Source organism: Pipistrellus kuhlii, unplaced genomic scaffold (assembly GCF_014108245.1).
Source record: "Pipistrellus kuhlii isolate mPipKuh1 unplaced genomic scaffold, mPipKuh1.p scaffold_m20_p_6, whole genome shotgun sequence".
In the NCBI taxonomy this organism is placed as follows: domain Eukaryota; kingdom Metazoa; phylum Chordata; class Mammalia; order Chiroptera; family Vespertilionidae; genus Pipistrellus; species Pipistrellus kuhlii.
Window position 1 is genome coordinate 23,892,707 of NW_023425562.1, and position 15,965 is coordinate 23,908,671.

General features: G+C 52.0%; 1 protein-coding gene across 4 annotated transcripts in view; it reads right to left on the reverse strand.

The window, feature by feature from the left end:
• Positions 1-15,965, reverse strand: part of PREX1 (phosphatidylinositol-3,4,5-trisphosphate dependent Rac exchange factor 1) — a 166,996-nt gene that overhangs the window by 87,884 nt on the left and 63,147 nt on the right. For all 4 annotated transcript variants that reach the window (XM_036418583.2, XM_036418585.2, XM_036418582.2 and 1 more), the window contains exons 2-3: positions 6,469-6,540; positions 2,276-2,398 (exon numbers count right to left, since the gene is read on the reverse strand). In XM_036418583.2, the coding sequence (XP_036274476.1) occupies positions 2,276-2,398; positions 6,469-6,540 (195 nt within the window). The remainder of the gene's footprint in view (positions 1-2,275; positions 2,399-6,468; positions 6,541-15,965) is intronic.

Genomic DNA, 15,965 nt, shown 5'->3' on the forward strand with positions numbered 1-15,965 from the left:
TGCATAGTGCAAACGAGCAAACACACCTGAGGACTTATTAATAGGCAAGGTGCTGCTACTTTTATTTATCCTCTCAACCACCCTGGAAGGTGGGTTTCCCTGCCTTCACTTTACAGATGAGGAAACTGAGGCCTGGCCAGGTGAGGTCATTCTCCCAGCATCACAGGAAGCAGCAGAGCCAGGAGGCAAGGTCAGGCACCAAGCTCTAAAGAAACTTGCTCTCGAGGGACCAGGCAAGATGGGTTCTCAAGATTCAGGGGAGGTCCTGGCCCACAGTGACTTCCCACACAGACTTGAACTTCAACCGTCGGTGCATCAGGATTCTGATGGGAAGCACTGTCCCGGTCAATGCCCAATCGATGAGGCTACCGAGTGGGGTCGGGGCAGTCAGAGGAGAAGGTATGGAAAAGGGGTTGCCTCCTGGGCAGTAAACTCCCCATCCTCTTTCCTCCAGCTTTCTGGCCCCAGCATCTCTGGATGAGTTAGGAATCCTGCAGAGAGAGTGGGGAGATCTCAGGTGGGCACTCGGGATCCAGAGAACCTCAGCGACCAATAGTGAAACTTACTCACCACACCTCTGAGGCTCCAGCACTAAAGTCAGGGGATCCGGGGGGCGGGGGTTATGGGCAAACAGATAATGCACCTTGAGGACCTCTTCCCCCATGTTGGCTAAAGTATGGGCTATTCCACCCTTGATGTCATCACTTCCTGGCCAGCCCCCAATAATCCACCTCCTCCTGAAAGCCTTCCTGGTGCCCAGCTGGAATGACGCCCCGTGAGTGTCCCTCACGCAGCATCAGCCCAGTGCCGGCCTGGATCTAAGTGCATCACTCACACGAACTCATTCCCCACTCCTACTCACCGCTTCTCACCATCTCCAAGCTACCCCCTGCTCCAGGCACCATCTTCTCAGACAGCACAGGGACCTCTTCCTGGTGACCCTGCACCTCCACAGTCCCCTCCCCACCTCCCTGTGCAGCAGCCCAAGGGCCTCCTAAACCCCTAGCACATCACACCTCTGCTCAGCACCCCCATGAGTGCCCACCTCCCCTATGCCCTATCTGGTTCTCATGTTCATTCTGCTCCAAACACTAAGGGATGGTGGTTAAATGAAAAGAAAGATATCATCCAACATGTTTTTTGTTAATCCTCAGCTGAGGATATTATTCCCCTTTTTTCTTTTTTTTTTCTTTTTTCTTTTTTCTTTTTTTTGAGAGAGAGAGAGTAGAAAGGAGGGAGGGAGGTGAGGGGGAAGAAAGGGAAGAAAAGAAGGAAGTGGGGGAAAGAGAAACATCTATGTTCAAGAGACACAGTGATTGGTTGCCTCCTGCACGTGCCCCAACCGGAACCAGAGATTGAACCTGCAACCCAGGTATATGCCCTTAACTGGAAATGAGACCCTTCAGTGCATGGGCCAACACCCTAACCACTTGGCAACACCAGCCAGGGCAATAGCATCCAACATTTATTGAGCATTTACTGTGAGTCAGGAGCTGTTCTGAACACTCTCCTTACATTAGCTCGCTCAATGCTCAATAACATCATGGGCAAGTCTAGCTTTTTTTACCCATTTGGCAAGTGAGGGCACTGAGGTTAAAACAAGTCGCTTACAAGCACTCAGCAGCCTGGCTGGGAGCACTGCCCTCCCAACACAGCATGAGCCAGTGGCTTCCCCTGAGCTGCAGCTCCGAGGGCAGAGCTGCACCAGGCTGTCATCCCAGACTCTGACCACCAAGACGTGACCCTTCAGACCAGCGGTCGCCGACCTTAAGCACCTCAGGGAGCACCCGGGGTCCGCGGAGCACCGGTTGGCGGCCGCTGCTCTAGAGAAGGGAGTTAGTGATAATGACAATGACTGCGGCAGCGTCAACGTGGACCCAGAGCTTATCCTACACCAGGGTTTCTCACTCACGGCACTGCTTACATTTGAGGGGGAATAATGCTGCCATGGGGGCTGTCCTGTGCATGAGAGGATGTTTGATGGCATCCCTGGCCTCCACCCACTAGAAGCCAGTAGCCACCTGCTCCCCCACCCCCACCCCAAAGCTGTAATAGTAAGAAATGTCTCTAGACACAACCTAACATCTCCAGAGGCAAAATCACCCATGACTGAGAACCACTACTCTCTGCTACATACACACTTCACTGCTTTATCTCTTTGAGTCTTTCCATCAACCCAAGGATATAGGCCTGATTATCCCTATTTCTCAATCAGGGGAGAAGCTCATTTCCCAAAAGCTGTAGGCTCCTACAGGGGCTGGGGCATGGTACTCACAAATCTTAAGAAAACGTTCCCAAGTTCATGCTGAGACTGAGGCTCCGGATGTAAACAGTACTCCAAGGCAGCCAAGAAATCCTTATGAACTTCCAGGATGTCTTCGATGTTCGAGAACAGGATCTGTGGGGGAAAGCGAGGCCCAAGGACAGTGTCAATCAAGGCACAGAGGGCGAGCTAAATCAAGCATAGAATAAACACATAACCTCCGGAGCGAGTGAGGGGGTGATGAAGTGGGCACTCACACACGGAGTGAGCCAGATTACACTAATAAAAACAAGGATAATGATAAAAATATTGCCAACATTAACTAAACAGGATTAATGCCTGATCCTGTGCTAAGAACTTTATATGCATTTACGGCAGCTAATCCTCACTCTGACTCCAGGAGGGAGGAACCGTTATTATCCCCAATTTGTAGATGAAGAGCGGAAGCTCAGAGAAAGTAATTAACATTGCCAAGGTCACACATTCAGTAAGCAGCAGAACTGATCTGCACACCCAGCGTGCAGAGAATTTATTAGACATTCGTCTCAGTCTTCATCGTGGCCACAAACGGAATGGCCAACCATAGGACTGCTTTTTAAAACAATCACGGTACTTCAACGCACCATTAAGATGGACGTAGCAGAAGACAATACAATGGGGAAGCACGTTCGACATATTCTCTTTCAACTCTCACCACCAATATGTGAGAGTGCCCATGTCCCCTAAAGAGTCTATAAAGCTTGACATGCACATACACTCTCACCCAGCATTTCTGCATTTCAGAATCTGACCTTTCAATCAGTCATTCCCAATTAGGAACAGTTTTGCCTCCCGAGGGACATTTGCCAATGCCTGGAGGCATTTCTGTTTGTCACGCATTGTGGGGGAAGATGCTACTGGCATCTCCTAGGTGATGCTGCTAACCATCCTATAATACACAGGACAGCCCCACCCCTCAGCCCCCAGCAAAGAATCATCCAGCCCAGAGTGTTAACTGTGCCGAGGATGAGAGCCGGGTGGATGGCCACGAATGTATACTGCAGCCTTATGTGCAGCAGCAGAAGACTGGGGAAAGGCCAAACGTTCATTAATGAGGACTCATCCAACAGTTAAATAAACTGGATTCGTTACAATTAACTATTAATACATCCCACATACTAAAATACGATGTGGCCTCTAAAAAGAACCTGCAGATCTGGATCTATGGATATGGACCACGGAATGACCCTTGACATACACTGTTGAGTGGGGGGGATCAGGGTACCACACTGAACCTCGGTATTGGCCCATTTGTGTGAAATAAACACAAAAAGGTCACTCCTCTCCGCGCTGGCAGCAGCGGGGACGGCCTGGCAGGGACACAAGCTGGTGACCATAAGGGCCTCTGGGAAGGAGACTCAGGGGAGACGTTCATCTACTTTAGGTCCTTTTGAATGGCATACATGGCTTTTTCTGTGTGTGTGTTTTAAAAAGTATTTTTAATGAAAATTATTGGGATGATATTGGTTAATAAAATTACATAGGTTTCAGGTACATAAGTCCATGATACATCATTTGTACGTTGCGTTGTATGGCCACCACCCAAAGTCAACTCTTCTTAAACAGATGCATTTTCAATGTAATTTTGAAGAAGGCACTCACATGATTCAAAAATCAAAAACACAGTAATATAAATTCAGGGAGGAGTCCCTTTCCCACCATTTCCCCACTTCCCACCCACCATGGCTCGAGGTAACCAGTGTTACTACTGGTTTACGGTTCCCTCTAGGGTTTCCTATTCATTCGTTCATTCAGCAAGTACTGGCTGAGCACCTACTATGTGCCAGGCACTGTTAGAGGCCGGGGTACATCAGGGGACAGACAAGTGCCCACCCCATGGAAGTGACCTTCTAGTGAAAGGAGACAGACAACAAACAAGTAACTACAGTTTGCTAGGTGCAATAAGAAACAAAGCAGGAAGTCCCAGGACAGGGCAGAAAAGTTTGCAAATTTAAATACAGGAGCCAGGGACAGCCGCTCTGAGAAGGTGACATTTAAGTCAAGACCTGAAAGAATGAAGATCAGCCCTGGGGATCCCCCAGACTGAAAATGCACCAGGGAGTCTGCAGAGGGAGATGGTTGGGGGCCGGGGAGGGCAGGGAAGGCTGAGGTGCTGCAAGTCTGAGAGCACCAGGGCCTCATCCTGGGGGATGCTCATCCCAAGAAGTGGCTGAAGAATCACTGCATGGTTTGTGGTTAGTTTCCTTTCTCTCATCTGTCAAGATCACATGGTTGAATCTCTCTGCTTATGTCAAAGACTCGTATGCTAGATCTTACTGTTACCCTTGCTTCAAAGAATGGGTGTAAAACTTCAAAATAAATACCTGACTCCTGAATTTACACCCAAAAGAACTGAGAACCTGTGTCCACCAAAAGATGTAACACGAATGGTCATAATAGCCAAACCTGGAAATAGCTCAAATATCCTCCACAGGACAATGGATGAGAAAATCGTGGTACATCCATGCCATGCAATAAAAAGAGTGGATCAACAACATGAGTAAATCTCACAGACATAACGTGAGCAAAAGGCTCCAGACATAATGAAAGAGCCCATTTTTATATAAAAATTTAAGGACAGGCAGAATCAATTAATGCTAACCAATTATCAGTTATCCTTGGGGAGCGGGCATTATTGGGATGGGACACAGAGGAGTCTACATTTAGAATTGCAACCTTTATATATGTGAGTTATACCTCATTAAAAGGTCATTATTTTAAAGAATAGTTAACTGATGTTAAGAAAGAGAGAAAGAGAGTGAAAGAGAGACAGAGATTGAAACATCAATGATGAGAGAGAATCATTGATCAGCTGCCTCTTGCACGGCCCAGACTGGGGATTGAGCCCTCAACCCGGGCAAGTGACCTGACGGAGAACTGAATCAGCAACTTCCTGGTACACAAGACAACGTCCAACCAACTGAATCACACCAGCCAGGGCAAGAGATAATTTAAAAAAAAAAAAAAAACACTAGCCGTAGCCGGCTTGGTTCAGTGGATAGAGCGTCAGCCTGCGAACTGAAGGGTCTCAGGTTCGATTCCAGCCAAGGGCACATGTCTGGGTTGCGGGCTCCATCCCCAGTAGGGGGGTGTGCAGGAGGCAGCCGATCAATGATTCTCTCTCATCATTGATGTTTCTGTCTCTCTCTCCTTCTCCCTTCCTCTCTGAAATCAATAAATATATTTTATTTTTTTTTAAATACACTATAACAAATTGCAATCTGAAATTTTAATAACTTTTAAGTTGTAACAGGTTGTAATAAAGAGAGGTCATAAACAGTAGGTGCTCAGTGAATACTTGCTGAACGAATGAGTGAATGAATGAATGAAAAGTTCCGATCCCCGCGCTTCCAGGGACCGGCCATGCAGTGACCCAGAACAGGTCTCTTTCCATCTCTAAGTCTCAGCTTTCTTACCCAAAACACTGAGCTCAGAATTGTCAACCTGCAGGTCACTGTCCAGATTAATCAAGACAAGTGGGCAGGCGGGCGGGCGGGGAGGTTGGGCGAGGCCTGCTTGACCAAGTCCTTTGTGTGTTATACAGGCTGGCACCCTGACCCCCTCTCGGCCCTGTCTCCCCTTCTCCCCTGGGGCCAGGACCCTGGAGCCCCAAGGACTGAAGGCAGCTTCCCAAGGAGTGAGGTCACATGAGAAAGCCAGGCCCGGGAGCACGGGGAGCATGGGGGCCTCCACCAAGCACACAGAGGGCCTATTGACGTCCTCCCGAAACTCCCCGGAGCCACTGCCAAGACGAAGCCGGGGCCCAATCATTCATCTCCCTGCCCGCACACTCAATGCCCAGGGCACGGCAGGGGCTGGGGGTGTCAGGCTCCCAGGGCGCCTGGGAAGGGATTTTCCGCTGGCTGGAAGCCAGGGGGCTGGGCGCAAGGAGGCTGGAAGACAAGATGGTCGTGGTGAGCGAGGAGAAAGCCCTGGGTTGGGGAGTGGAAGCCTGAGGCCGAGTCCTCCTGACCCACCAGGCACGGTTTGCTCTCAGGACAGAGAGGCCCTGGGGCTGCAGGGAGCCTGCTGCAGGAAGACAAAGCAGCTGCTGGCGAGTGGAGACATCCCAGACCCCCAAGCACCCTCTAAGCATCGCTCGGGGAGGAAGCAAGGCACACAGCTGCTGGGACAGTCTGCAAAGGGGTCAACCCGGGTGTCCGCACCTTGACATTCTCCTCCGTGAGGCCCTTCTCCGCCGAGTCCACCACGTTCTGCCGGATGCGATGCAGAAAGGCCTGGAGGAGAGAGCAGGAAGAGATGAGTGTCCACGCCTTGATCTCCCAGGGCTGGCCCGAAAGGAAGGTCTCAAGTTCAAATACCAAGTAGGACCTGGGAAGTACCATGTCCAGGGACATGTGAGGGAAGCAAGGGAAGAAGGCAGGAAGGAGGCTGGCCCTCCACAGATGGCTGTCAGATCCTTGCCCATCACCCGGGAGAGGCAGCCGTGGCTGGGATGAGGAGCTGGCCACCTGCAGGTCTCAGACAGGAGAGTCAGGGACACAGAGCAAGGCAGCCGTGCCTCTGTCCCACTCTCTGTGGGGCTGTCTCCGCCAGCCCCTCCGCCTAGGCTTACATCCCCTGCCTGGCCTTCTCCCCAACTTCCAGACTCCCACCCGGATTTCTGCCGACCCGACACCCCCACCTGGATGGCCAAGGAGCAGCTCAAAGGTAACCCCTCCAAAGCCGAGGTCCTGACCCTCCCTGCAGCCCACACCACCAGGCTCCTCCCAGCCTGGTGAACAGCACCTCCGCTGGTGCTCCAGCCAACCCAACGCCCATCCCAGGGGTCCTTGATCCCTGACCTCCTTTCTCTGACACACCATTTCCATCTGTTTATAAATGCTACCCTCTTCACCTTCCGCATGTATTGAAAATCCGACCACTTGTCCCCACCTCCGCAGCCACCCCCTGATCCAAAGCCATCATCTTCCTGCCTGGACCCATGCAGTCACCTCCTCCCATTGCCCCTGCCCCCCACCCCACCAAAAGTCTTCTTCACACAGACAGCCAGAGGGACCCTTTTAAATGTGTAAATCAGACCTTGTCAACCCATAGCTTAACACTCTCTACACTATATTTTAAAAAGTCTAAATCTTTCCACAGCCTGTAAAGTCCTCATTAATCTCTCTAAACTCACCTTCCAGCATTCCATCTCCCCCCCGCCCACACACACACACACATCTCAATAATCTTCAGCCATACCTTCCTTCTCTCTATTTCTTCCACCTGCCAGGCACTTTCCTGCCTCAGGACCTTTGCACATGTTCTTCCTTCTAGCAGGATATTCTCCCCCAGCTCCCCTCTGGGCCAGCTTCTTCTCATTCATTAAAGCCTGAGCTCAGATGTCACCTCCCAGAGGCCCTCCTGTCTTCATGCTCTTGTCACCTTCCCGACTGGCATTAAAAGCGGGCTTAACAAATAAAAAGACTCAGTTTGAGCGATCTACACCAACTCCTAAGGGCGAGGCCGAGACCAGAGGAAGCATGGCTGGAATGGAACTTTTACCTAATCCAGCAGCAGAGGCTGGGTTTGGAAGCTGATGGCTGGATGTAAACTGCAGTCCTTGTCCTCCCTGCTGTGTGTGTGACCTCAGGGAAGTGCATTAGCTTCTCTGAGCCTGTTTATTTCCCCCAAATGTGGAGAACTTAGAACAGTGTCTTACCCTCAAGACTGCATCAGGATAAAGTAAGTGGAAGCTCCATGAGGGCAGGGACCTTGCCTCCCTCATTCCCAGCTGTCACGCCAAGGCCTAGTCTCGTGCCTGGCACTCAGAAATCAGAAGGGATAGAATGCCTGGCACCACGCCTGGCACATGGCAGGAGCCTCAAACCGGGGCCACTTGGTAACCTGCTGATTTTTCTTCTTAAAGGACCATGCGTGGAGGGGACAGGGCACAGGAGTCCCTAGAGGATGTCTCCACAGGGCCTGTGATGCTGCTGGGAAATCCAGCCTCCAGCCTCCTCAGCCTGCAGGGACACAAAGCGCAGCCCGGGAGAGCAGGAAGCTGGGCGTGCAATGAGGCTGACCTAGATCGGGGCTTCCTGTCCCGGTTTCTTCACACGAGCAGGGCCACCGCTATTGTGCCGGGACAATGAGAGGCTCCGCTCCGGCCACCCACAGAGAAGCCGCAAACAGGCCGGTGTGATGGGCTCCATGGGCAGCTCGTGACCCGGAAAGAATGGGCAGGCATGGGCTGCGGGCCCAGCCTCGTGCTCCCCAGGACACGACCGGCTTTGCCAGGCGGCGCCAATGCCCTCGGTGCAGGCGGGGATGGAAGGGTCCCGGCCCTGACAGCTCTGGCCAAAAGCAGCTCTCAGCCCGGAAACCTCCCCTAGAGGGGACTGTTCTCAGGATCTCCCGGGCCGCCTGGGACTCTGCTTCGGCCATGGACTCTGTCCACACCACACCTCTGCCTGGGCCACCGCCCTGCGTCTGCCCAGGTCCCCCTTTCTGTGATGATGAGCATGGAGTACCAAGGACCCAGAAAAAGATAGAGAAAAATTGAACACCCACCCACAGAGACATCACGGGGCAAATCTTAGCATGGAGCCAAATTTGCTGTAAACTATTTCCAAAAAGAACGTTATCAGATCTGGGGGGCATGGCCGGGAAAGGGGCCTAGGGGAGCCCTCCGAGGGACGGGCAATGTTCTTCGACCGCAGGGGGGGTACTCAGGCGAATGCACACGCAAAGCCTCCTCGGCGAGCACCGAGGGGGGGGTTCACTTTCCCCAGGCGCCACTGAATCCCCCTCCCAGGACAAACAGGAAGACGCTCCTCGTTACAGAGAGAGGCGGGCCGCCTGGGCACCTGCCCGCCCCACAAGGCCCCTCTGGCCTTGGAGGCGGCGCCTTCGCTCGCTTCCCACGCACCTGTGAATCGGGAGGCGAGGAAGGATGCTCTTCTACATATCGGGTGACACACTGGCTTTTCTCATTCATGACATCTTCCACTTTTATCCACATCAATAAACACACTTGGCAGTACCTGCCATCCAGACCCCAGCCACACCCCTTAGCCTGGTACCACCCAGACCCCAACCACAACCCTTACGCCAGTACCACTTCCAGCCGCCAGCACCCACATCTCTCGGCTTACCCAGAGCCACACAGCCAGAGGGGCAGAGGTGGGCCTCAAAGCCAGGCAGTCTGGCCTGGTGATTAGTGCCCCACATGCATGACCAGTGATTTCAAGTTTCTTCTTTCTTCATTTCTGTTTTGTTCTTCCCAAAGTCTACAGACAGCGCACAGAATAAGCATAAAACAGGTAGCAGCTGCCCTCGGGGGTGCCCAGGGAGCTGCCATCTGTCTGGAACCTGTGGCCACAGCCCTGGGAGGATAAATCCCTCCCTGGAGATGACAGGAACAGAAAGAAGCCTGGAAGTCACTCTTAGAGACCAACGGGCAACCTGATCGGAGGGAGGGCCTCCATGCCCCCAAGGACGTCCCATCTTGGCGAGGGTGACCTCACCAGACATATGGCGAAATCTGAGAGGGCCAGGGGACCCATTAGAAAAGAGGGGAGGCGAGGCGGGAGGCAGGGCAGCCAGCCCCCCCACCATAGTGAGGACAGAGGAAAGGGGGTGCCGAGGACTCCATCCTCCCATCTGGACTGGGTGGCGAGAGGTCTAGGGAAGCAGTGTCACTGAATAGCAGGGATCTGCGTCAGAGTAATAATAACAAACTTGTGGTAACAGTAGCACACGATGGATTTGCACAGCCTGCTCTAAGCACCCCCACAAAATACCCACTGACTCCTCCAATGCCCAGGTGCTCTGCTCCATCCACTGACGTTGTGGGCATTTATCCCACAGTGAAAAAAATAAATCTCACACATGGCAACAAGATTGAGCTTCAGTATCTGAGGTATAATTCTACCGCTTGAAGTTTAGTTAAGTAAACTGTCCACCTTTTTAAAAATATTTTTATTGATTCCAGAGAGAAAGGAAGAAAGAGAGACTGAAACATCAGTGGTGAGAGAGAATCATGGATGGGCTGCCTCCTGCCTGCTCCATACTTGGGGATTGAGCCCACAACCTAGGGCATGTGCCCTGACTGGGAATTGGACCTGACCTCCTGGTTCATAGGTCTACGCTCAACCACTCAGCCACACTGGCCAGGCAAATTGTCTATCTTGACAAAAGAAAATCATGTTAGAACTGGTTTGCAGAAGTCATTAATATTTAATGATATGGGGGGGAAAGGCTGTTGATGTATCTCTAACTCTAAAAATAACCCAAGTCACAGAAGAATACATAAAATGTCATCTCACTTGGGGTTAAATAAATAATCTCTACACAAACATAGAAAAGGCAAGTGCAGAATACCCTAAATTTGTGTGAGACAATGGCCAAGATTACTCGCTGTCCCCTAATATCTGGTCTCTCCTTTTCCTTCAGAAACAGAACCCCAGATTTTATCATAAAGGTGCTATTTCCCAACTTCCCGTGTCAGTAGGTGTGGCCATGTGACTACGTTTGGGCTAGCAGACGTAGATGTATTAGGCACAACTACTTGGAAGTATCTTAGGGGTGAGGAGAGAAATAGGAAAGGAGTCTCTTCTACTGTTCCTCCTTCCTACTGATTAGACAGCAAATGCGATGCCTGGAGTGACCGTCCTGTTACCACGAAGGGACCGCCTTGGGTAGACCAGGACGAAGTAGCAATTCAGAAAGAGTTTGGGTCTCTAATAACAGCAGAGCCAACGTATCTGCCCAGACCCGCCTATAATTCAATAAGAAAGAAAACAACTTTCATCTTGTTTAAAGCGCTGTCCTTTGGGCTCTATCTATCGCCATGAAACCTAAATCTGAGGGTAGAATTATTAGTGATTTCAAGTTTCCTCTTTCTTCATTTCCGTTTTTTCCCCCAAAGTTCTACAATGAACATGCTAACTGTAAGACTTTTGACATAAACATTTTGTAACATAAATGTTTTCCTTTTCTTTTTTTAGCAGGAGAGGTTACTAAGTGTACTGGGCTTTCTCTCGCCCACCCCAATTATCGCTTTCTCAGCATCTCTCCTCAATTATCACCTCCCTCCGTAGGCTAGTCCGCATTCTCTTCCTGGAGGACAGGGTCCGGTGTGAGGAGGGCAGTGTCTGCAGGCAGAGAGAAGAGCAGATGACAAGGTTTCCCTGCTGCGGTGGGGCCTCCAGGCCCCTCCTTCTCTGTGTTAACTCTGGAAACCACAAGGCTCCCCTCCAGGAAGGTGCCCATCCCGGCCGCCCTCCTCCGCGAGCTGGCCTGGCTCTCCCACCACGTGGGGCAGAAGAAAAGGCTTCTCCCCACCTACAGCCCCTCTTGCCACCCAGGCTGAGATTAAACCCCGCCCCCTCCGTTCTTTCCGCAGCCCCTGTGGGGCAGGCCTGGGCTGAGAACAGGGACTCACTGGCCCAGAACCTGCTTTCCCCAAAGACCCAAACGTCAGACGTCATCTCCCCCGAAGGTGACAGATTCAGCCGCCGCTGTTGCACGGAGAGGACGGAGCGAAGATAACCTTCCTTTCCCAACCTCAAACGTGCTCCTTTCTGTCACATCCCTGACAGCACGGTATGAATTATGCATATTATACAGAATGCGAGTCATTCTCTGGTCACAGCGCAGATACGCTGCCCTGTGCTTGACCGATGAACCGCCTCCTGGAAGCGCTAACAAGCTACAGGTGAGGCCTCCATGCTGCTCCAGGAGCATGCCAAGCTGTCCGGCCTCGGGGGCTTCTGCACTGGCTGTTCCCTCTGTCTGGAAGACTCTCTCCAGATATCCACAGGGCCCCTCCCTTATTTCCTGCCCATCTAGAATCCAATGTCACTTCTGAGAGGCCTTCTCCCACGGCCCCATGTAAAGCAGAAGCCCCCCCCCCCTTCCCCTCACTCTATCTTACCCTTCCTCATGGACCCCTGCGGCACTTGCCTCCACAGAAACTCGTCTATTCCTCTGCCTGTGGCACATTTGCCCTCTGCAGTGTCAGCTCCAGGAGGACAAAGACTCGTGCGTGCCGCACCCACCCCACCCCTGGGCCTATACCAGTGCCTGGCACAGAGCAGAGCTCAGTGAACATGGGCTCGGTGGGGGACTGGTGGCCCGCGTGTCTGTCCTCCCTGCAGTTCCATGAGCTACGCTGTGAGGATGCTCTTTTAAGGAAAGAGGAAACGGGGCGTGAATCACCAACAGGGCCCTGGGGTCAGACCGGCAGTCTTTGTGTCTGGATAACTCTGGGTAACGAGGTCTCACCTTTCAAGGTGCTAAAGTGGGATTGAAACACAACACAGTGTGTCAGCAGCCTGGTGCCTCTGTGTTTCCCTTCACCCCCATGCCGGGAGTCCCCAGATCCACAGAAAGTGCTCAATAAATGAGCCTGGGAGGGACCAGGCACTTTTAATTCCATGTTGCCCTGAACCAAAGTGGGCCCCTTACCACTGGCCTTGGCATAAGAGACACTGTCCCTCACCTGTGAAATCGTCGGAGGCCTTAAAAAACGTGAGTGCTAGCTCCAAATTCAAAAAGGAGGCTGTGATGTCATACTTAGGACGTCTTGACTGAAATGTCCACAAAGCACAAGATACATCAGTGCATCAAGTACCAACCAGCTCTATCACAGCTGCACACACACAGCGTGTGGTCTGTGGGCACATGTTAGCAGATTTACCAGGACGGGAGTCCTGGGCTGGCTGCCTTCCCAGAAGCAAGCCCTGAGACAAGGATTTGGGTGAAAGTAGTTGAATTGGGAGAAGACCCTGCAAACACAGGCAGGGAAGGGCAGCCAATATAGGGAATGAGATCAAGCAAGTGGTCAGGGTGGGTGACAGGGCTCAATCCCTTCCAGAACCGGGAGCCAGTGTAGAACACGCTCTTCTGAGTGATCCTCCAGAGGGTAAGGGAACTGGGGCATTTATACACCGGTCCTGTTGGTCGTTGATTGAGGGCAGGAGGCGGGGGGTGTGAATCCCCTGGCACTTCCGGTCTGTGCAGAAGCCACCCTGCTAGCCAGACAAAAGCCACCAGCGAAGGACTACAGGAGCTGGCAGGGGAGTGTATAAAGTATCCTCAGGGAGTCCAAACCCTGATGTAGATAAACATGAAGCCACCGCGTTTCCTAAGGAAACCTCTGGAATTGGATCGGCCCCACGTATAGACCTCCTCCTATGTGCCAGGGACTCGTACCTTTACTCTGTATCATTTTTGTTAATTGTCACTTGGCTTTTCCATCCTAAAAACAGTACTCTTCTCAGTTCTATCCAAGTCCCCGGGGGTGAGGGGAGAGGGAAGGCTTTATAAACTGTAGTGAGCCACCATAGCCCCATCACCACCACACAAGGCCAGCTGCCTCGTCAGCACACCTCTCCACCTCACTCCATCCGCCTGCCGCACACATGACCCCAGTGAGTCACGGAACTTCTCAGAGCCTATTTCTTCATCCAAAAAAAGAGGCAGTTGTGCAGGTTTAAGGAAGATGATGCAGGTGAAAACTCTGTTACTACAAAGACTTCCTGTAAGAAGTGGTACAGGGGCCGGGCTGGGAGAAGGAAACAGGAAATTGCTTATGATTGTATTCTGGGGGGAGAAAACCATCACCGGGCACTACTCGTGCCAACAAACATCACCGGGCCTACTGTGCGCCAAGCATCAAGCTGGGCAGTGGAGACACGAGACATGACCTTGGGGTTTATTCATTCCCGCCTTCATCTGTTCAGTCAGCGCTGGCTGCACACCCACTATGTGCCCGGCACTGTGCTCAACAACACATCAGCGAATGAATAAATCAGATCGGATTCCTGCCTCAAGGAGCAGAGGCAAGACAGACTACAAATGTTTGTGTGGTTTTTTTAAAAATAAAATGGCAGGTAAGGATAAGTGTTATGAAGGAGAATAAAGCAGGATGAGGGAACTGAAAGGGACAGGGCCGGGCAACTATTTCATCGAGATGTTTGGGAAAAGCCTCTCTGAGGACATGGCATTGGAGCCGCGTTGACCACAAAAAAGAAAATGCCTGCCAAGATGGACTCAGGGTGGCTAATAGGGTTCAAATGTAAAAGCAGAGCCTGGCAGCCACTGCTGAACAGGGGTGTCACACAGGCCATACTTCAGGGAGAAGCCGCACTGAACTGTCCATCGCCCACACTGACAGGCCTGCCTGAACTGCCCTCCTGCCCGCTGGGCCAACCCTCATTAAGGAGTTCCTGGAGTCACATTTCAACCGTTCAGGGATGCGCAGCTACATCCTCATCCACAACTTCACTGACCCATCTGAGTGGCTCCATTCCAACCAAATCAGGACACTGCTTTTTGGACCAATCGAACTGGGAGGATTTGGAGTCCTCATTTACATGAGGACAGGCCAATCAGGGACCAGAGGCAGGAAGGTCTCTTTATATAAGTCAGCCCCCTCGGGCTCCGGAAGCCCACCAGAGACTGTGTTCACTGAGCTGAATTGTGATGCTGCCTCGTGGGCTGGAGCAGAGCAGAGCAGAGCTCGGTCCGAGACAAGAGTCCAAGCTGCCACAGGGGCTGCCTCGCTCCAGAGCCACCTCGCTCCGTCCCACGGCCATGCTGTAATGTAACTGAGCTGTAACACTGCTGAGCTGTCCCTCAGCCCTGCGATATCACAACTGAGCTGTTGGCAAGGAACACCATTTACTCCTTTCATCTCACCCCAAACTGGGGACTACCGCAAGCACCAAACAGATGCCAATGGCCATCAGTGGACAGCAGTCTTTCAGGGACCGAGGTGAGGGAGCGATTGTGTGGGTGTCTGAGAGAAGGGCATTCTAAGTAGAGGGAAAGTCAATCAATGCAAAGACCCTGACTCACATTCGTCCTTCCAAGATCATCCTGACTAAATCACCTGCCCCCACTCCGACCCTGCTTTCTCCACAGCACCTGTCGCTCTGCACATTGTGTATGTCTGTGCGTTAGTCTATTGTCCGTCTCCCCCACCAAATGTCAGTTCATAGAGGCAATGATGTGTGTCTACCTAGGTCACTTATCCCCAAAGCTGAGGACGAGGCCTAGCACAGAGGAGACCCTCACCCAATAAATACGTGTTTAACAGATTCATCAGTTGGCTGGAAAACACTCCCCCTACTCGTCCCCACCCAGTTTCTAAGCCCTAAAAAAGGGTACCAGTTCTCACCCGGCCCCACCCCATCACCCACCATGGAGGAAGTTGAAGCAAAAACCCAATTGCTACAACCTGTTGTAAACAGGTCTGATGCAACGGTGGGGGGAGGGGAACCGCAGAGGGGAAGTCACCACTTTTCCACACACAGACCCTGCTGCAGGGGCCAGGGCCCAGCCTGCCATCTCCCTGAACTCACCACCAACTCACCATCCTTTCAACCAAGGTGCATGCAGTGCCTCCTGCGAGCTCTTGAGCTCTCACTCTAAGGGGTCTCAAACGGATGGCCCTCAGGCATGGTTGGCTTCGAGAAAATTCAGACCCATACTTGAATGTCAGATGTCCCATTAAAATCCCGGGTGGTTTTTGGGAAAAAAGCTGACCATTTGTCTCAAATGCTCTACAGGAGGCTATAAGAGAGGTGCAGCTCTTATCTTTACCCAGAGAAGATGCTCCTCCATGTTCCACCACCCATCCTGCTGCCGCACTCATCCTCCAGCCTGGCCTTATGGGAATTTGTGTGAGAGACCCCCCCATCCTAGACAC